Raw genomic sequence first — 21,072 nt, forward strand, 5'->3', positions numbered from 1 at the left:
ATTGGGAGTTTTTGGTTTCTTCATCTGTTGGCGCAAACAAAAAAGTTCAAAAGTTCGAGACCAATTATAGTCACGTGATCTCGCGTTATGCTCGGCGCGTTTTACCCGCGCTGATTGCTGTGCTACTCAGCTGTGCTTTACGGATACACCTGCAGTTCATTCCATCTCAGTCGGCGTTATGACGAAAGAGCTGTCGGATTTCGAGAAGCAACGCCTTGCGAACATCGCAGAGCGCGATGCCTTGTTGAAGAATCTAAAGTTGGAGGCGCAATCTGCAGGCTTCTACGCCGGCCCCAAAACACCAGGCAGCAATGCGCCCAGACCGAAGAAGAAGGCTGCGCCGAAGCGCGTGAAGGAGGAAGATGAATCGCCTGGGCCTAGACGTCAATCTTCTCGTATTCGCGGAATCGCAGCCGAAAGTGAGGTTGCGAAGCGCAAGGCGGATGACGACTATGAAGCTGCGAAGGAAGCGGAGCGCGCGAAGAAGATGCGCCGGACGGATTCCTTCACGCAAAATGATATGTTTATCGCTGGCCAGAAACTCACTGGCGACAGTCTGATTGGCGTTGATGTTGTTACCAAAGGTGTTGCTGAGCCTTACCTTCGGACCTTTGGTGACGATGATATCAAGGAGACCACGGACAAGGACTTGAAATCACTACGGGAAGAAATGAACAGCATGTCGATCTATGAGACCTGGGACCCGCAAAGTATGAATCTATCCATGATGTTATTACAAAAGCTTGCGGGTGACCATTGACTGACAATCCTTCAAACCATAGGAATCAAAATCACGCCCGAGCGAGTCTACGCCATGACCTTCCACCCCTCCGAGACCAAGCCTCTTATATTCGCCGGCGACAAGATGGGCCATCTTGGTATATTTGATGCAGCGCAAGAGAAGCCCGAAGTTAGCGACGAGGACGAGGATGACGACCCAGACCCAGTCCTCACTACTTTGAAGCCGCACACTCGAACTATTTGCAGCATGATGGTCCACCCATCTAAGCCGACACATTTGTACACTGCAAGCTATGACAGCTCCATCCGTGAGCTAGATCTCGAAAAGACAACTTGTATCGAGAAATATGCGCCTGAGTCAACAAGCGATGACGAGGCTCTCTCTGGCGTTGACATGGCCGCAGATGACCCTAATACATTGTATTTTACCACCCTCCGAGGTGGCTTTGGGCGTTACGATACTCGAGCTCCTATTTCAGAGAAGACAGTTTCCGAATGGCAATTGTCAGAGAAGAAAATCGGTGGCTTCACTCTCTGTCCTTCACAGCCCCACTACTTTGCGACAGCCAGTCTCGATCGAACAATGCGAGTATGGGACCTGCGCAAACTGTCGCACAAGGAACCTGTTCCCGTAGCAATGCACGAGAGTCGACTCTCCGTCTCTCACGCTGCGTTCAACGCCGCGGGTCAAATAGCCACTTCCTCTTATGACGACACGCTGAAACTATACGACCTTGGAGCCAAGGGCCTTTCATCGTGGAAGCAAGGTCACAGCCTGCCGGATGGCGAGTTCAAACCTGATACTGTTGTTAGACACAATTGTCAAACTGGTCGCTGGGTTACTATGTAAGTTGTTCAGCTTTGTCTTTACTTCTCACCTTCTGGAAAACACGATACTAATGTTCACCTGGTGTAGCCTCCGCCCTCAATGGCAACTGAACCCCCAGTCGCATATCCAAAGGTTCTGTATCGGCAATATGAACCGATTTGTTGATGTCTACAGTGGTGATGGTGACCAATTGGCTCAGCTGGGCGGCGATGGAATTACCGCCGTCCCTGCAGTGGCTGTGTTCCATCGCAGCAAAAATTGGGTTGCTGGAGGCACCGCTAGCGGTAAGCTCTGCCTTTGGATGTAAATGTCCACCTGGGTAATTTTTCTGCGCTCCATCTTTGTATGTCTAGATAGGGACTTCGAGCTAGTTAAACTGGGTGGCTTTCAAATGGTGTTGTAGAAGTAGTACACAGGCTGACCTGGCCTCGAGGGCTAGGTTTCGATTATCTGGACCTCGGGAGTTTTGCTTGAGAACTTGAAGGAAGATCTGCTATCATAGTAGTCAAACGATATAATATTCATTGTACATCCCTGAACAATTCCATATAACCTTGGAATTTGGTACTCCAGTGCTGGTAGTCTATTTGTATCTGTACTTTTCCTTGCAATGATTGCCCAGGTGGTACCTACGTATTTCAACGCGAGAGGTATCCATCCAAGGTTGACGATAATCATGATGATAACTACTAGTAGAACGCGACGGACATGCATTCAGATAATGTCCAACTGAACGAGAACAAAGAGTCCATTTCGTCTATTTGAGTAAAATATCAAGGTGTATATACAGGTTCGCTATCCAGTCCCTCGGAAATCGCGAAAGCGAATTGAGAACAACCTCAGAATCCAGAACCAGAAATAATCAAGCTCCATTTTAAGACCCAGGGGCAAAAACCAATTCTTATATAAAAGAACTTTTGTCTTCCTTTTTTTGCTCTCGTGGCTCCTGTGTGTGCTTTCTTCCAAGAGATAAGCCAAGCCGGGCCAGAGGCGGGGAGGTATTCAAATGGGAGAGGACATTGGTGAAACCTGAAACACAACTATAGAGAGGGGGAAGGGTATCAACACCGTGACACATGCTGCCATGATATAGAGAAGGGATAGAAGAAATATGTGAGAAGGCGGGACGAGGAGCGGAAACGGAGAATAGTGGCAAAGGGGGGAGGGGAGCGTGGATTTCATGAGCACGTAGAGGGAGAGAAATGAGAGAGGGACAGAGATGGAAATGAAATCATTGATCATCGATCAGAACTCGTTTCGGAGGTCTTCGTGGGAGTGGTGAGATTGATCGCGGTCCTTCGCTTTACGTCGGGACGGAGCTGGGACGAAGTCGAAGAAACGATATTTGCTGGATGTCTCCTTGGTAACACTGGATCGGCGAGCTTTGGCATTTTCCGAATATTCCAAGGAGTAGGTGGATGAGTTCTTCGAGCTTCCGGTGCTGTCGCGAGCGTCTGACCACCGGGGTATGGAGAACGGCATGCGACTCTGGTCCCAAGTGGCCGATGATGAACTAGGTGGCGTGTCGTCTTCCTCTGGAGCATAGTCTGTTGATCGACGAGGCATGGCAGGACGTGGTGCGAAGAAGCCAATTGATCCACGCTTATCTTGGGGGAATGAGATTGTGCCTCCAGCCTGTGCATCTGCGGCCGGAGTGGTTGGTTTACTGGAAGCCTCGTCATAGAACGTCACGGCCCGTTCCATAGAGTCCACAAGTTCCTCCCACTTGACCTCGAGGGCCCCATTCGGTCGCTCCGCTTGTTCTGCTCCATGGAGGCATTCTTTGGTGCGTTCCTGCAGACGATGGGCAAGTTCATGGAATTTGGCGAGGTTAACGTCCAGCTCTTCTAACTCAGAAATCCGGTCCGGCACCACTTCTAGCCACACGCGGATTAGGTTGGCATAGCATCGAGCGTGGTCAATCAAAAACGGGAGACTCGGGAAACCTTCACGTGAGGTAGATGGCAGCCGTCCCAAAATCTGTATAGGAGTAGTGTATGAGGGTGTTGGAATAGGAGCCGGTTGGTCCGCGGAGATGCTGCAAATATCATCGACAAATTGCTTGAAATCAGATCGATTGCCAACTAGGAATTTGTTCATGGGCTCCATCCACGGCTCTTTGTTGCCAAATGTTGTCATGTTTGCCAGACCCTGGAGTGCCTTGGCAATAAGAGTGAGGGTGCGTTGGGCTCGAGGGCGAGGGTGATCTGGAGCGAGGTTAGCTAATCATATCATAAGGCAAGGGTTAATGTGCGTAGAGCGAAATTTCCGTACCCTTTAAAAGCCCAAAAAGCTTAGGATTTAAAATGGCAGGACAAAAGAACCGCAAAAAGAGAAAGCCAGAAACACTGCTATAGGTCACTGTACGGAGGAAATCACCATAGCGATCCTCTGCACAGGCCCTGACATGCCGGAAGATACGCCTTAACTCGGGAGGGCAGTTATTGTAGGAGTTCGCAATGGCCTTCCAGACCCCAGTAGTAAGAGAAATCAAGGATCGCCAATTGCGATCAAGATCCTCGGTGCGTGCTACACGCGACGGGTCAACTTCACACTCCGGGTCACTCTCGTCAATTTCACGCAAGCGCTCTCCAATTGTCACCTCCAGATACTCTTTACCAAGTCGACGCATGTGGAGATCGAGTGCTTTTGTCAGAAGCGAGTTTCCACGGAAAAGAAGGTTTGCTTCCACAGTTGCTGTTCTTCCCATATCTCTGACCAGGATTTCGCGATCGTGGCTCGGCTCTCGGGTATCATTAGAATGTATCCTTGTTGTATACCGCAGTCGATTGGCTGTGGATTCCTTATGGACGCCGTCGATTTCGTCTTCGACCAATGCCGAAATCCAGTCGACTGTCTTCCCGGAGACCTGGTAGATATTCAAGAGCATTTCTGATAGCTGTGTCAATTCAAATGACATCAACTGGGCCATATTGATGGTGAGGCCATTTGTGAAAGAGTGAAGGAGTTCCTGCATAGGTGCGTATTCTGCAAACATCAAGACGACCGTTTCTTCCATTCGCGCTTTCATGAAGATTTCTCCGACGGCCTGATCACGATCGTCTAAGATGGGCCACCACTTTTCGGTGTCAACGCCCGGGTCCAGTTCATCAAGTCGTAAATCCACCTTACCAAAGATCGCATCCTTGGTGGCGATTTGGATATCATCGAGCATGTTGACAGCATTGACCTCCTGGGTGGACGAGTATGTTCCCTGTGAGACAAGAGTCCAATCTCTCTGCGTTGGATGCATTGTTTTGACCAAAATAGACGCCTGGGACAGCACAGGAGGCACATCGTTGAAGGTGAAGTCTTCTCGCCAGAACGGATTGGTGGTACGGTATTTGACGGCAGTTTTGGCACGAATCTCTCCATCCAGGAGCACTTCGGTATAGTAGTCGCTAGGCTTGGGTGGAGAAGGCGCGGCGGCGGCAGAGTATCCGTGGGACCGGGATTGTTTCCGACTCCGTGGGGTATCCTCTTCCTTGGCACGAAAAAGCTTGGCCTCGGTGATTCTCAAGTTGAGAATTCTTTCGATTCGGAAAAGGTCTTTCGCAGGAGATTCTATGCTCTCGGCTTCCGGGGTCTTGTTTGGATCTTCCTCTTCTGTTGGAACTTCAGGGCCATAAAGCTCCGGAATTGTGAAAGCTCGTAGAAGAACGAACCAGACTTCAAACAGGACACGGGTTTCTAAAGCGAGATAGATAGGACGCATGGCGGAATCGATGACGGGGTGAGCTGTATATTGAGGATAAATAGCAATGCAGAATTCATCGTCGAGTACAGAGGAATCCAGTTGTTGGATGGAACAACGCGAGAGTTGCGATAAGTGCACAAGCGCCACGGGAGAAACATCGGACTCGGTATAGAGCCTAAAGACACCATTTTCCTGCAAAGTGCAGCTGACTTTCTGCCATGAAGAAGACAGTGCTCTTGACTGTCGGTATGTTGATACACGGCGAGACGAGACAGGTCGTGCGCCAGACGCAGTTGGTTTATCCCAGAGAAGCATTTTGCCAACCTTGATGATGGCCGCGTCTTTTTGCGTAGAAGACTCGGAGTTTCGACGACGCTCGGGGATTCGTCGGTCACCTATCACAACCTCCTGTGGTTTGGTCATTTTGTTTTGAACGCCCTTGGGGCGAATGGGCTGCCAGCAAAGTAGCGCTGCAAGCCATGAGTCGAATGTTTCGTTGACATGTGGACGGAGTTGTATCCCGAGTCCGGATGTAAAGGTGTGAACGTTGAGGTAGGTTGTTTGTAATTCGGAATCGTAGTGTGTCCGTACTCGGCAGCCTCGGAGATCAGGTATTAGAGTCTTTGCTAATGCTGGCTCACCCTTGGCCTGGTATATAAGACTACCGGTGGCGACATTGATCGCACAGTATCCAGATGTCCAAGCATTTGAAGCAGATGCGTTATTTGCGTTGTTTGTCGTTGTTCGAAACGACAGGATTCCATGCATACGGCCACAGGTTGTCTTCATCAGTTGTAGGATTTTCGCAGCGTCGGTATTCGAGAGAGGGGATGCAAAAGCGGCTTGGGTGTGAGCTAAACCGGGAGATTTGGCGAGTCGCTGGCGAGCCGATCCGGGGTAATTCGGTGAGTGGATAGATGGGAAACCAATGCTAGATGAATCGTCCGTGGCCTTCGTTTCGGTGGTTGTAGGTTTAGGTTGGGATGAGCTGGCCGCGTTGACGGATCCGATGCGAGCTCGAGTTTTGAAAGTATTGGAGGGGAGATCACTTCGCTGTTCATCCAGGGTCGCTGTTCGTGATCGTGTGCGCTGGTTTCTCGTTTCAATCGACGTGTCTTCCTCGCGTCGCTCGATGGTGCGCGACCGCATGGTGGTCCGTGGGGAGGGCGCACTGCTGGTAAGGTGCTCTGGTTCGGATAAAGGGGAATGAGATTCCGGAGTCACGGTACGAATGCTCGCTTCTCGAAAGCTGTCTGGGTAGACCATACCGTGGCGATCTCGGGAGGATGACTTCTTGCTAGCCCGGCGTTCTACAGGGCGGCTATGCAAGGCCTGGTGCATCGAACTCCGCTTCCCGGTATTATATCCATTTGGATTGTCAGACTCCATCCTACCCGGTCGTGAGCTCACTGTGGGCGGACGGGAGTGTGGTAGGAAGACCCGCGCAAACGGGGAGAGGCGGACGACTCGGCGCGGTCCAGGACGACGTCAAAACGGTCGAATGTGTATATAGATAGTACCCGAAGAGGCGTTTGTTCAGCTGCGCGTGAACAATTGAATATCGCTTTTGTCGAGGAAATTGCTAGAAGAAAACATGGAGACCAGACGGCGGTAAGGTGTCGTAATCGTACATTCGGTCGAGAGGGCGGGAAGCGACGAAACAGAGACAAAGGAGGCGCGGGTCACCGTCGTTTGTCTGAGAAATGCAGAGTCTAACAGATACGGTGAGCTTCCAATCCTCCAATCGGTCGAGCGAAACGGTGTCGCTTCCGGGAGGTCAGGTTAGTTATAACCCGAGGTAGCCCGAAGATATGAGGGAATGGGGCGTGATATCATTCTTATTGGGATATGGGAGGGAGAGAGCGAGAAGAGAGAGAGAGAGGGGGCAAATGAACAGGGATGGGGGTCTAAAGGCTAATGGATGGGAGAGAAGGCAGCGCGCGCACACATAAACACACACATACCTTCATCAGTCACTTTTAAAATCGAAGGGAGGTGGTCGAGCTGGTATTGGAGGGGAATCGGGGGGTCGCGGTTGAGGGGAGGGGCTGTTTGTGGGAGAGCGAGTGTAAGTGCGAGTGCCCGTGAGAATATGCAGATCGCCCAAGGAAGACGGCCCGGATAGATGGGCGAAGGAGCGATGCGCCGTTCCGAGCGATGGGCGATGACGATGGGGGGGTTGAAGTTGAAGGGTGAAGAGGGGAGGGGAGGGGGAAGAGTGGATAGGCGGGAAGCTGAGTTGTCTACACTCACTCTCACTCTCTCTCTCTTTCTCACTACCAGAGATTACTAGAGAACCACAACCACAACCACAACCACTCACTAATCAGAATTACGCTACCCAGCAGCAGCACACTCAAATTTACATCCAGCAAGGACCCAAGAGTATTTCTATTCTCTATTTCCCTTGGATCATCACCCTTTGACCGTATTGACCGCATTGACCGCAACTCTGCCACCATGACTATGCGAATTCTACCACTTCCACATCCAGTGCTAGTCTCTCTCATTCGGGATGATAGACTTTTGGGGAGGGGGCAAGATACTTACGAAAGTGTATCTCTCAGCAGGCATGAACAACTGCCTTCCCTATTGCTTTGTATACATAGGATTGTCATATCAAGTACTCCATCCTGATTCTTCATAGGTATTGATACCGAACTTAGCCAAGCCAATGGTATCGCCTGTTCCATTTCCCCGGGAGAACCTCGTGTATTCTCAACCTTCGATATTGGCTTCCACTCAGGCACTTCGTACTTTGCCCCTTCACTAGCGCCCTTTCCGCCACAGCCAAGCTCTCCCTTACTCTCCATCTCCCTCTCTTTGCTAACTGTCCTCCCGGCAAAGTATCGGAGATTTCTAATTTTATGATTTTTGGGGCGGCTTCATGATTCATGAGCGGGCACAAACAAGCCAAGGGCCTGCTCAGGCGTCGATCGGAGACTCCATCGGGGCTCTTCAATTCGCCTTTGCCTCTGCCACTTGCCTCCCCCCCTGTCGCGGATATCCCGGATTGTCTCTGGTCTCTCTCCACACGGTCTAATTTCAAAAGTACAGAGCCCATGCGCCTTTCCAGTGCAGCTTTGCCGACAGGGGTTGGAGGGGGAGGCGAGGTACGGAGTACAGGGTACAAACTTTCCGGTGGAGGCGGCCTAATGGAACAATGTAATCACTACCTATAAGATGAGGGACGGGGTGGATTGCACCGGCGCGCCAATTAAGTGAGGGTAATCGATATCCGCTTGACCGTAAGTCTCTTACCGAAAAAGGGACCATAGTGGGAATTTCCCGAGGATGGACCCGCTGGGCGTCCTGAGGGTTGGCCAGTGTTCCCTTGAGGTTGACGGTTTAATATTCTGCCCGAGTACGGAGTACTACGCACCTAGGTAAGGAAAGAGAAAGCACTGTTTGAGAGTGACACAAGCTGTGGTAAAGAATAGAATATAGTGTAGATGCTACGTTGAGTTCAAGTTGAATACCTACCTACCTAGGTAGGTAGGTATTGGAATGTCTCCGGAGTGCGGAGCACAGAGGACGGAGTACATACGGAGTACACCCTACGATAACAACTCAACTTGAACCCTTGCGCGATCTAGAGCCCTAAAAACTTTGGACTCTCGGCAGGAGTTTTCAAGGTCATGAGACCTCTTATTTCTAGATGCTCCACTAAAAGAAAGCCACCGAGTTCTAGATCCAGCGCTCTTTTATGTGGAATCCCCGCATTCACACTGGTCGCCTTACTGCCTTACTGCCTTGATGCCTTATCAAATAGGCGCCAGAGACCGTCATAGGTCCCAGGTGACAAGAGGGAGCTCTGGTGACTGCTTTCACGCGGGCATGATCAGATGCGACACATCGCATCCCGCATCCATAAGCAATCTTGGAACTTCCTTTTCAACACAGCTTCTTCCGCAACCTCCTTAGGTTACCCTTGATTAGCGAACCCGCGAACAAACTCTTTCGCGTCGAACGATAGCCGGTCTTCGTTCTCCGCATCTCCTTGTTGACGACAACCCAACTCATATTCTCGTGGCGATGACATCCGAGAACGGCCATATCAGTCCCAGTCTGATATAAGATGATGTCCTCCAATATACTCTCGCGCTTCCTTCCCCCAGCGGACTCCCCTTCGGTCTATCAGACGATTCAACAACACGATGCCGGCTCCGATTCATCCGACATCGAACAACGTGCGGGGATGACCCACGGTCACGAAGAGGGCATGCAAGACCCTTTCAGCGATGGGGAACTTGAAGATGCCCTGGCAAATGCGGGTGGCAGTCAACTCTCGAGCCCACGGGCAGCTTTGCTCGGTGATCGAAGGTCCCAGCAAGTTACCGACTCTCACGCCTCTCCGTCCGTATCCCGTCGTCGAAAGCCGTCAAGACCGCGATGGATGACACAGGCCTCACCACAAGGATATGAGTTGGATGACCGGGATGAGGATGTGCCCATGTCGCTGTTAGTCGAAGGAGATGATGACGAAATGTTGAAGGCGCACCTTCCTCCCCCGCCTCATCAGATGCCCAGTCACTCCAGAAGTCCAAGCCCCCAACTTCCTCCTCATCATCAGAATCAACAATGGGAAACTACTCGTGGTCGGCAAACGCGAAATCCTGAAGCTGCACACCCTATCCGACAGTGGCTCAACATCCAACAACCAAGTCTCGCCAATATTGATCCCAAGAAGAAAGCAATGTGGCGCTGGGCTAATGTCGAAGACTTGGACAACTTCCTAAAAGACGTTTACACATATTTTCTCGGAAATGGCTTCTGGTCTATTCTCCTGAGCCGCACTTTGAATCTTTTGTATGTCCCTATCTTACAATTCGTCAACCATATCTAACAAGCGATAGGACATTTGCGTTCGTCGTCGGATTCTCCACCTTTTTAACCAACTGTGTAAACTACCACAAAGTCAGAGGAAGTAAGAGTTTGGACGAGATCCTTGTCCCCAAATGTACGGCAAACATGTCCGGCACGGCGACCTTCTTACTTTGGCTGTTCAGTTTCTTCTGGATTGGCAAACTAATCCAATATCTACTCGACATTCGGAGGCTCTGGAACATGCATGACTTCTACCTCTACCTACTTGACGTCGCTGATGCCGAAGTTCAAACTATCTCCTGGCAGGAGGTCGTCAGCCGACTGATGAGTTTGCGTGATTCCAACCCCGCCACTGCCGCCGCCGTATCAGCGAGACATCGAAGATTTCTGGGAAGTCAATCGAAGCAGCGAATGGACGCCCATGATATCGCTAATCGTCTGATGCGCAAGGAGAATTATATGATTGCGCTGGTCAACAAAGACATTCTGGATCTAACCCTACCGGTCCCGTTTCTAAGAAACCGACAACTATTTTCTCGAACACTGGAGTGGAATCTCAATCTTTGCATAATGGACTATGTTTTCAATGAGCAGGGACAACTACGCACATTGTTTCTTAAAGATACCCACCGAAGAGCTCTCAGTGATGGGCTGCGACGACGCTTCATTTTTGCCGGTGTCATGAATATCATCGTCGCGCCGTTCATCGTCGTCTACTTCCTGATGCATTACTTTTTCCGATATTTCAACGAGTTCAAGAAGAGTCCAGCACAAATTGGATCTCGTCAGTACACTCCGCTGGCGGAGTGGAAGTTCCGCGAATTCAATGAACTTTGGCATATGTTTGAGCGTCGCACCAATATGTCCTATCCATTTGCCAGCCGCTACATTGACCAGTTTCCAAAAGACAAGACTGTCCAGGTTGCTCGCTTCATTGCTTTCATCTCCGGCGCTCTGGCATCGGTTCTTGCTCTCGCTTCTGTGGTAGATCCAGAGCTTTTCCTTGGGTTTGAAATCAGCCCCGATCGAACCGTCCTTTTTTACCTCGGCATATTTGGTACGGTCTGGGCTTTTGCTCGAGGATTGGCGCCAGAGGAAACAGATGTGTTCGATCCGGAGTACGCACTGCGTGAGCTGATCGAATTTACTCATTATTCCCCGTCAGGTTGGAATGGCCGGTTGCACAGTGATGATGTGCGCCGGGAATTTGCGATTCTTTATCAAATGAAGATCGTCATCTTCCTGGAGGAGATCCTTAGCATGATATTCACACCCTTCGTGCTGTGGTTCAGTCTGCCCAAATGTAGCGACCGGCTGATTGACTTCTTCCGGGAGTTCACCATCCATGTTGACGGGATGGGATACGTTTGCTCTTTTGCTGTCTTCGATTTCAAGAAGGGGGCCAATGACCTCTCTCAAAGTCGACGAGGGCCCGCTAAGCAGGACCCGCGAGCCGAGTATTACAATACCAAGGACAACAAGATGCTTGCTTCATACTATGGGTTCTTAGAACACTACGGTCCTAATCAACAACCGGCAGGACGACGGCCGTTCCACCCACCACCGAATCTCCCCACACTTGGCTCGCCCTCGGGGATCGATCTTGGGATGGGACCCGATCGATTCGATAATCTCCATCGGCCCGGACCAGCAGGCGGTCATTTCGGCCCACAGTCTATTGTTGGCGCTTCTAGGCTCCGCCCAATGCCCCTAGGTGATCAACGATCGCCAGCTCCATCTATCTTACTTGACCCACACCATCAGCCGTCGACGTCAGGCTTCCGCACGGGCATGCGAAATAATCCCCACCCACGCTCTCGGCTGGCGCTATCACCACACCCCGTCGACGAGGATGAAGAGCGCCCTTCTCAAGACCCTCGTGATTCCAGCACCCGACAGCTGGGGGTAGCGGGTGCATCCAGTGGTGGCGTGGGCACAGGCGAGAGTAGTCTTGGGGACTCCTGGCGAATGAACCCTCCTGGACAAGATGAGGATGTCGACGATGAAGAGGAGGAGGAGAATGTTGATGACATTGCCGGCGGAGCTGGAGTACTGGGATTAATCCAGCAATTCCAAAAGGCTAATACGGAGGGTCGCCGGACGACAGTAGGGATCTAGTTGGGAGTACAGAGTACAGGCCAGATAGATGTTCACATGCTGTGGGAGGTGTCCATGATGGTCTTTTTCTCTCCCTTACGCTCTACCCATTGGTGTGTTTTTTGGGGTTTGTTTTGGAGTTTACTGTAGCGCTAGACGATTCATGAGTCCTTAAATTTACACTTTCTAGATTGACTTCCCTGAATTCAATGTATTCGCAGTACATATCCGTAACTATCTTATAGAAATAACTAGTTGATAGGATGCATGTAATTTGGAAACTAGTATCAAGACTAATGTTCCGGACAGGGCCGGGTGAGACCCTGGGGCTGTCCAGCATGACGGTGATAGGCTATTTGGTTGGACCCTTGCAGATCCACTCAGGGTCCGCTCGTCCGTCTAGTGTTTTGTCGTACTCGCTTCGTTACGGAGATGCCATTGAGGCCCTAAGCCGAACCGAAGCAGAATATAATCTTGCTTCATGATAGGCGCTTTGCAACTGCACGGGGCCAGCCCTGGGGCAGCCCTGTCCAGATGTTCCCCCCCAAATCCTGATAATAATCAATCCCGCCCCATGTTCTCTCCATTCAGCAGCCCCTTGGACTAGCCTAGGGTAAACTGGTGGAAACGGAGGCTCTTGGCTAGCATGCGAGGGCATGCACAGCCGAGAAACAAGGATCATAGAGGCGGGCAAGGCGTTGGAGGGGAAAAGTCAGACCCCAATGAAAACAAATGAACACCAGTGTTATCTTGGCTCATTTCGTTCTTCTATTCTTGTTGATACTAAGGAGAGGCCAAGACCGAGAGTGATCCATCACATGTGGATACCCTCCGTCTCTTATTTGTGGCCCTTTTGTCGTCTCCATCTCGGTCTCGTGACACTGTAGTTCTCTCCCCGATTCAATCGGAGTTGCTTTGCTCGCATTTACTCACTCTTTCCCTTCAATATTTAATATCAACCCCAAGTTCTTCCCCCCTTCCTTCCTCCTCTGCGCGAGGGTGCCAGGCCCGCCATGCTTCGCGCCCGTCGTTACCGAGCGCATCTCGTATTCGCCGCGGTCTTTCTCCTGGCTTTGCTTCATTTCACTCGGTCGCGCGATTGGTCGGACTCGGTCATTCTCGAGTCTCCGGAGGATAAACCGCCGCTTCCCTATCCCAATGCTAAGCCAGACCAGTCAACGCCGCCATCGAAACCCCCCGCCAACAACGATGCCTCCAAATACACCCCGTTCGTGCCCCACGACAGCTCCCCCGGATCGACATTATCTACCGAGGAACTCCAGAAGCCGAAGGAGCCTGTCGTACCAAGCACCCCGGTGAATGCAGAAAATAAAGACCAAATCGCAGACGACTCGTCTAGCAAGAGTAAAGAGCCATTATCAATTTCCTCGAACAAATACGGCGGCGACTCAAGCCCAGACACGAGCGACGATAAGCGACCATCCTCCTCCTCATACTACACAGAGGGATCGCAATCTTCGCAGATTCCTGCTCCCAAGTTGGAGTCGTTGTCGGACGAAGCCGCTGAAGATGATGCACGCTACAAGTCAACACTCCCCACCATCACAGCCGAGAACACGACGCCGCATTGGAAGAAATTCCCTGAGAAATACCCCGTTTCGCCGGCCAATCTGATCAAGCTGCCCAAGGGCCCGAGCATATCCATCCCGAAACTCCAGGCCAAGTTCAAGGATGAGTCGACGGTCGATAAGCAAGAGCGGCTGCAGCAGTTAAGTGCAGTCAAGGCAGAGTTCGTGCATGCATGGCAGGGATACAAAAAGTACGCCATGGGTGAGGATGAGCTCATGCCACTGACTGCGCAGGCAAAGAACCCATTCATGGGCTGGGGCGCGACACTGGTAGACTCCCTCGACTCGCTTTGGATCATGGATTTGAAGGATGAGTTCTCAGCGGCCGTGGATGAGATCAAGAAGATTGACTTCACGACCTCCTCCTTCCGAAACGATATTCCCGTCTTTGAGACCGTGATCCGCTATTTGGGAGGCTTGCTGGGAGCATATGATATCTCTGGACAACGCCACTCCGAATTGCTGGACAAGGCCGAGGAGTTGGCGGAAATTCTAATCGACATCTTTGACACGCCGAACCGCATGCCTGAATTATATTACAGCTGGGGCTCGTTAGTACTCCTCGCTTTCTATATGCTTGTTTTGCAGAAACTAATTTCTTCTTTAGTAGCGAGAAACACCGTGCCCACGCGGCTTCAATGACCTCCGGTTTGGCGGAGATTGGGTCTCTTTCCATGGAATTTACCCGTTTGGCACAATTAACCAAGCAGGACAAGTACTACGATGCGATTGCCCGTATTACCAATCAGCTGGAGGCTCTGCAAGATTCTACCAGCATTCCCGGCCTGTGGCCCATGCGAGTCAACGCCCGGGGCTGTGCTACAACTGCTGCTACCAATGTTGGTCTTGGTAATCCCACGAAGGGGTCGCCCTCACATTCGAAGCGCTCGATGAACACTACTAGTGATCTCGAGTACCCCGGCAGCATGGAGCTGAAACGGGAGGCTGATCTTGACTTGGAAGCTGCGGAACCTGCTACCTACAACCATGGCCCGGGCGGCTCGAACAGCGGTGCAAACTATGGTGGAACTAGCAGTGCATGGGAGTCCAGCAGTGCTGGTGCCTCGACTTCCGAACCCAAAGAAAAGGACAAGTGCGATCTTGGTCTGCAGATGCCCTCATTTGCTCGTGACAACAAGTACACACTGGGCGGCATGGCCGACTCGACTTACGAATATCTGCCCAAGCAGTTCCTCTTGTTAGGAGGCATAAACGACCAATATAAGAAGATGTATACGAAGGCGATGGATGCCATTCGCAAACATCTCATCTTCCGACCCATGACCAAGGGGGGCTCGTGATATTCGTTTCGCCGCGTCCACCGGGCCACTGGCCCTGTTGAACAAGGAGGGTCCCATGCCCAAGGACCTTATCCATGAAGGCGCACATTTAACATGTTTCATTGGTGGCATGGTTGCTGTTGGTGCCAAGATCTTCGACCTCAAAAGCGACATGGAGCTTGCGTATAAGCTAACCGATGGCTGTGTGTGGGCATATGAATCGACTGCGAGTGGCATCATGCCCGAGACTTTTAGGATGAAGCCTTGCGGTGGAGAGATACCCTGTGACTGGGATGAAGCCCATTACGCTAGCCCTTCCCTGGCTGACCATTCTGATTATCGCGATTCAGAGGCCGCAGCTCAATTCCGTAGTGGCGAGAGCACTTACGGAGAGCGCGTGAAGCTGAACGCCGCAAGCCGTCCGTCAAAACCTGCTATTGCCGAAGATATTTCTGTGCCTCTTCCCATGCCAGGATCGCTGAACCCTCATGATGACGGCCTTTCCTGGAAGCGCGATCTGTCAAACCTTGGTGTAGCCCCAACATCAGCCGCCCAACCTGTTGCCAAACCCACGCCTACCCACCGCGCAAGTGACGCGGATAGTCTCTTAAACAGGGACACCACAGGCGTCCCGGGTACCGCCCCGGCAAACGCCCCCTCACGAACCAGTGTTTACGATCGTTTCCCGCCTGGTATGGTCAGTATTAACAGCCCTAGCTACTACCTACGCCCCGAGGCAATCGAATCTGTCTTCATCATGTACCGATTGACTGGTGACAAATATTGGCGCCAAAAGGGTTGGAAGATGTTCCAGTCAGTCGTGAAGCATACCCACACCGAGCATGGCAACGCAGCCATCAACGACGTCACGTCTCAGAAACCTCTGCAAAAGAATTCAATGGAGTCATTCTGGCTCGCTGAGACGCTCAAATACTTCTACCTCCTCTTTGCGGACCCTACCGTGCTCGACCTTGATAAATACGTCCTGTGAGTGTGCTCCTTTCTCCCCTGCAAGTCGGAGTCCTTGAGTCGAAACTAACATTTATCCAGCAATACCGAGGCACACCCTTTCTTGCGCCCGATTTCATGATGGCATTTAGTTTATTATTTTGGTTTGTCTTTGAAAAATGCTGTACTGCATAGTGATACCAGCGAAATGCATATACTCTTTGTTCCTTTTCCTTTATTGACTGCAAGAATGACGCGTAATTTCTTCTTTAAAGTAACGAAAATCCTAGTAATTTATTTATTTAAATTGACCTTATCAAAGATAGTAACCGAGGACCGGAGCTACGCTGGGGTATAAATAATCTGGTTGGTGGCCTTAATCCCAAGCCAGCAGATCCATGACGACTAGGCAAGTAATCATGTTGGGGGTTACTAGTAGTAGTGGGCGTTGTTGACATTGCTTTCATAAGTCAATACAAATTCTGCATATTCGCTCTACCTACTCCGTAAAATAGAAAGAAATTAAACCAACAGCCAATAAATTAACAGCCAAACACGAACTCCGTAGACCGGGCCAAGTGTACGTAGGGAGTACCCGCAGTGGAACTGGAATTCCCCCGCCTCCAACACATTCCGCATCTCCAACCTCCTCCCCGACATACAAAGACGGGATGAGTGCTCTGACACCGCCCCGCAGACGCAGATCGAGCTCGGTGGGAAATGGAGCCCGATGTTTCGGAGCCCGAACAGTTCTGGAATGGTAAGTGCTAGTCCTGGTCTCGGTGTTGGTTACGCTTTGCTCGAGGTTGATTTCCGCCTCTGAACGATCGTCACTGACGAACGCCCGTTCCCAATTGACGCCTCTCAGAACTTGAAGCAATTGTCTCCAAGCCTTGCGAAACGGAAGACCTTATCGACGACGCCCTGCGCGAGTACCTGAGTCTCACGACCGAGCACAAAGGTGACACATTGCCTCTCCCTCGCTCTCTTCCTCCCCCGTCCTGCTGCAATCCAAATCCAAGTGGTGTCAAACATACAGATATAAAGCTCCTCAGCTAACTGCTAGCCTTGCCTGCACAGATGAATGCCTCCGTACCGACTTCGATATCTCGCGCTGCTCCTATAAACTCTTCGCTTCTAGCATCTTCACCGAACACGCTGATTACGTTCGGCGACAGATCATTTACGGCCTCTTGCAAGAGGATGATCCGAATACACTACATCTAATTGCGGCCTTCCTTCTTTTCGATGGTCGGCAAAATGAGATCCCGCTTCAGATGATGAACGAGGAGGGTGCATTTGCACGGCTGCTGGAGCTTATCCAGGCATTGCGGCGGGATGAAATGGATGGTGGGGCGGGCCTCCACCGATTGTGCATGGACTTGCTGTACGAAATGTCGAGGATTCAGCGAGTGAAAATTGAGGATCTGGGTAGGTTACTGCATTTGTACATTTTGATCCTGACCGGGTGAAATGCGTGGCTGACAATACGCATGGGATAGTGCTTGTGGACGATGATTTCATTCGCTGTTTGTTTGATATCATTGAAGATCTCTCATTTGATGTCACGGACCCATATCATTACCCCGTCATTCGGGTTTTGGTGAGTGTTGCCCGTGCCATTTGAGTTCCATGACCACGCTAACGTGAACAGTTGGTCCTCAACGAACAATTTATGATATCAGCGCATGATCCAGTAGATGAAGCATCTTCCTCGAGCCGGTTGACCAACAAGGTAATAAAGATCTTGTCAGTTCATGGAAGTCTTTACAAGACATTTGGCGAGAATATCATCCTACTTATCAACCGCGAAGGTATGACACATTGGCTCCATATATACGACTTTCTGTTGCTAACATACCTTGAACAGCGGAGACATCATTGCAACTTCTCACACTGAAGCTGTTATACTTGATATTTACAACTCCTAGCACCTATGAATACTTCTTCACTAATGATCTCCACGTCTTGGTCGATATTTTGATACGAAACCTCCTCGACTTGCCTGAGGAGGCATCTGCCTTGCGACATACCTACCTACGCGTCTTGTATCCACTTCTCGCACATACGCAGCTTCAATCTCCGCCTCATTATAAACGAGACGAGCTCAGAAGAGTACTGAGCATGCTCGTTCGAGGACAGGTGTCCTACGGAGATGAAACCGAGCATGAAAAGATCCTTCACTTTGATGAGGTTGACGATACTACGCGCCGGCTTGTTGGCAGGTGCGCAACTGTACCATGGCTACGGGATGAGAAACAATGTGATTCTACATCAGCTCACGAAACATCGACCCCGTTGGTCACTACTACCATCGAAACTGTCCTTGATGAATCTGTTCAGCAAGAATCTCCTGTTGATATAGAGCCGGTCAATTTCCCTCGTCCCATATCACGCACGAGTACCATGGCTAGCTCTCCTGATACACAATCACCATCCAGAATGGACTCAATGGACTCGCGTGCTTCATCCGAAACGCCAGACTCGGGACGGAGATTCAGCGCCGCCCAACGTCTGGGTATGCATCTAGAGCCCGCAACATCTTCATCACTCAGCGTCCAGGCTGTAGCTTCTCAGCACGAAAAACCCGGCATCATCACCCCTAGTCGAAATAACGGCCACGCCGCCACCGACCTCATGGCCGAAACACCAACACTGCGCCCGACAAAGGTCAAACCGGAGCCGCCTAAAACTAGGCGCTGGCGTGGGCGCCGTCTCGCCGTCGACGAAGATGATCAACATTCACCCGGTACTAGCAGTGACTACAACACTATCCCCGAGGGCGTGGAGATCAGTCCTACATCCACACATACAGCCCCGACCACACCCATACCCACCGCCCCATCTCCTCTTATTCCCAGCGCAAGTAACAGACGCAACTCAGCTTCAAGCTCCCTGGCTCCTCCCATACCTGGACATGGTCGTCGCTCAGCATCAAACCCACCTCCCGCCCTTCCCCCACCACGTCGCTCAGCCCAAACAACCCCCTCATCCAGCCACCACCGTCCTGCACCCCCACCAGCTGGGGTAGGAAAACATGGCCAAAAGCCCCTCCCCCCGAAAACCAGACGCTCGGGCCGTGGCAAGCAGCACACTCAGACCGATTCGATAGAGAGCGGAGTGAGTAACGACAGCCAGCAGAAAGAAAGCGAAGCCGAGGCCGTCGCTATGAGTTCCATTCCCTATTTGCAAACTCAGCCACAGTTACCCGAGGAAACTGGTCACAAAGATCCGTTCTCGCCGACGTCACCGACCTCTCCTACCTTGTTGGTCTCGCCGGCTGACGCGGATGGGAAAGCGAACGGGGGCTCTGCGGCGCCTATTAGTGTAGAGGAGGCGGTGCAAAATGTGTCTTTACAGTGAGATCATTCAGTGAATTGAATTGAATTGAGTTGAGTTGGTAATTGCGGGTTTTCTTCACGAATTACACCTAGCCCCATTGTTTTGTTATATGTATGCATTGAATAACATATCGCATTGGAAATTGAGAACTGGTAGTGACCAGTAAACCTTTGACTACTCCGGCAGTATTTGTATGTACTTCAGGTTATACAGACCAAATGTTGTCTGTCAGGTAGTCTTTCCTCCAGGGCTTTCTCGGCTGCCGGTCGAAACTACCTTGGAATGGCGCATGACTAACCACTCAAGATTACAAGTACATACATCACCACATTTTCTTCACTTCCATCACTCATCCCCCTCGACCCCACATTTCTCTCCTACCATCGCCCCCCAGAGGTACCGCCGACTATACGGAGTCCCTCCACTCGCATACTTTCAGTGCTCTGAGTTTCTGTCGACCCACTCGCCATCATGTCACTGTCAGTGGACTTTGGCCCAGCTACTACCCCACCGAGACCACGAACCCGCCAAAACCGAGCCGCTACAGAACAGGAAATGTTCGATCTTGAATGCCAAAGGATCAATAATGACCGTTTCAATCTTCCATATGCTGTCCATCTCATCGGCTCCTCGGTCGCTGGAATTCGAAAAGTCATTACGCAAAAGTATGAAGATACTAAGCATGGCACCCAGTATTTGAAGTTCAGTAATGTTCCTCCAAATATTGCTTCAAATCACATATCCAAAGGCTGCCGCCAGTCGTACGACGCCTTGTCGCGAATTTTAATCATTACGATCCCTGGGCGAATTCATGATTCGGCAGCTCCACACTTTGCCTTTGCGCTCCAAACGGCCATAGTTGAGGCAAATTTGGAAGATGAGACCCAAGCAACTGGCTCAGGTCGAGTGAAAGGGAGTATGTGCTATAAAGAACCAGATGGCTCATGGATCCCATCAACTCCTCCTCCAACCGACGATACATGGCCTTCTGTTGTAGTTGAAGTTGCATACTCTGAATCATCGCGAAGACTCCATCTTGACGCTAGCTGGTGGCTTGCCAACTCCCAGGGGGAGGTGAAAGTCGTAATTCTGATTTTTGTTGACCCAGAACGAGCGAAGCTCACTTTCGAGAGCATCATCAATTCGCAACCGATCATAACTCTGCGCAATGGCCGGCCCCGATTTCAGCCAGTTACACGCCAAAAGATTGAGGTTTCACGTCCCCCGGGCGGCTCAACAATGCCAGTCAGTTGTGTGCCGGCCGAATCTCTGCATGTATCTTGCGGAGAACTACTCCGCCGTGCGCCCGTTCCGCCAGAAACTGACGCCGATATCCCGGTACAATCACTGATTAAAGTCGCAACAAAGATATGGAACATCCAGCATGTGTAGCTTACTTTCTTGAATACCTATGTATCCTTAACCGCGAGCTTCAACTATCCCATCTAGGACCTAAGGCTGCCTTGCACATGAATATTAAAGAATTGCCAGACATTATCCGGTATATATGCCTACTAGTAGTAGTAACACTGGTCAATTTTCAGCTATTCGCTCTAATTTGGGAGGTCACGGTAGCCGGCTTGATGATACTCTGATTAGGGCGTTTGTAGTTTACTAGCAGAGCACATCCTTCTTTCTACACTAGCACACCCGACGTTTACCCAAAAAAGCGCATGTATCCACACTACCGCCCCGGAGCAGCCGTGCTGACATCAGACACCA

At 50.9% G+C, this 21,072-nt stretch overlaps 6 protein-coding genes across 6 annotated transcripts; 5 read left to right on the forward strand and 1 right to left on the reverse strand.

Annotated features, from left to right (window-relative positions):
• Positions 1–178: 178 nt before the first annotated feature.
• On the forward strand, positions 179–1,877 carry N7533_009187 (WD domain protein; the record flags this gene model as incomplete). The annotated part of the gene is made up of 3 exons (XM_057105837.1): positions 179–710; positions 783–1,587; positions 1,658–1,877. 3 exons carry the CDS (start codon positions 179–181, stop codon positions 1,875–1,877), a joined length of 1,557 nt encoding a protein of 518 aa, XP_056957286.1.
• Positions 1,878–2,815: 938 nt separating this feature from the next.
• N7533_009188 (GTPase-activating protein BUD2) lies at positions 2,816–6,656 on the reverse strand (the record flags this gene model as incomplete). The annotated part of the gene is made up of 2 exons (XM_057105838.1): positions 2,816–3,777; positions 3,845–6,656. 2 exons carry the CDS (start codon positions 6,654–6,656, stop codon positions 2,816–2,818), a joined length of 3,774 nt encoding a protein of 1,257 aa, XP_056957287.1.
• Positions 6,657–9,345: 2,689 nt separating this feature from the next.
• atgI (autophagy protein ATG9) lies at positions 9,346–12,212 on the forward strand (the record flags this gene model as incomplete). The annotated part of the gene is made up of 2 exons (XM_057105839.1): positions 9,346–10,076; positions 10,124–12,212. The coding sequence occupies 2 exons, from the start codon at positions 9,346–9,348 to the stop codon at positions 12,210–12,212; spliced, it is 2,820 nt and encodes a 939-aa protein (XP_056957288.1).
• A 992-nt stretch (positions 12,213–13,204) lies between these two features.
• On the forward strand, positions 13,205–16,150 carry N7533_009190 (class I alpha-mannosidase 1A; the record flags this gene model as incomplete). The annotated part of the gene is made up of 4 exons (XM_057105840.1): positions 13,205–14,331; positions 14,388–15,011; positions 15,070–16,047; positions 16,111–16,150. 4 exons carry the CDS (start codon positions 13,205–13,207, stop codon positions 16,148–16,150), a joined length of 2,769 nt encoding a protein of 922 aa, XP_056957289.1.
• A 578-nt stretch (positions 16,151–16,728) lies between these two features.
• N7533_009191 (DUF2013 domain-containing protein) lies at positions 16,729–19,371 on the forward strand (the record flags this gene model as incomplete). The annotated part of the gene is made up of 6 exons (XM_057105841.1): positions 16,729–16,768; positions 16,877–16,969; positions 17,089–17,439; positions 17,511–17,611; positions 17,663–17,822; positions 17,879–19,371. 6 exons carry the CDS (start codon positions 16,729–16,731, stop codon positions 19,369–19,371), a joined length of 2,238 nt encoding a protein of 745 aa, XP_056957290.1.
• Positions 19,372–19,821: 450 nt separating this feature from the next.
• Positions 19,822–20,742, forward strand: N7533_009192 (uncharacterized protein; the record flags this gene model as incomplete). The annotated part of the gene is made up of 1 exon (XM_057105842.1): positions 19,822–20,742. The coding sequence occupies one exon, from the start codon at positions 19,822–19,824 to the stop codon at positions 20,740–20,742; it is 921 nt and encodes a 306-aa protein (XP_056957291.1).
• Between the last annotated feature and the right edge of the window lie 330 nt (positions 20,743–21,072).

The sequence above is a fragment of the Penicillium manginii genome (genome assembly GCF_028828005.1).
Source record: "Penicillium manginii strain IBT 31320 chromosome Unknown utg000006l:1.0-4164085.0:1.0-4166146.0, whole genome shotgun sequence".
Lineage (NCBI taxonomy): Eukaryota > Fungi > Ascomycota > Eurotiomycetes > Eurotiales > Aspergillaceae > Penicillium > Penicillium manginii.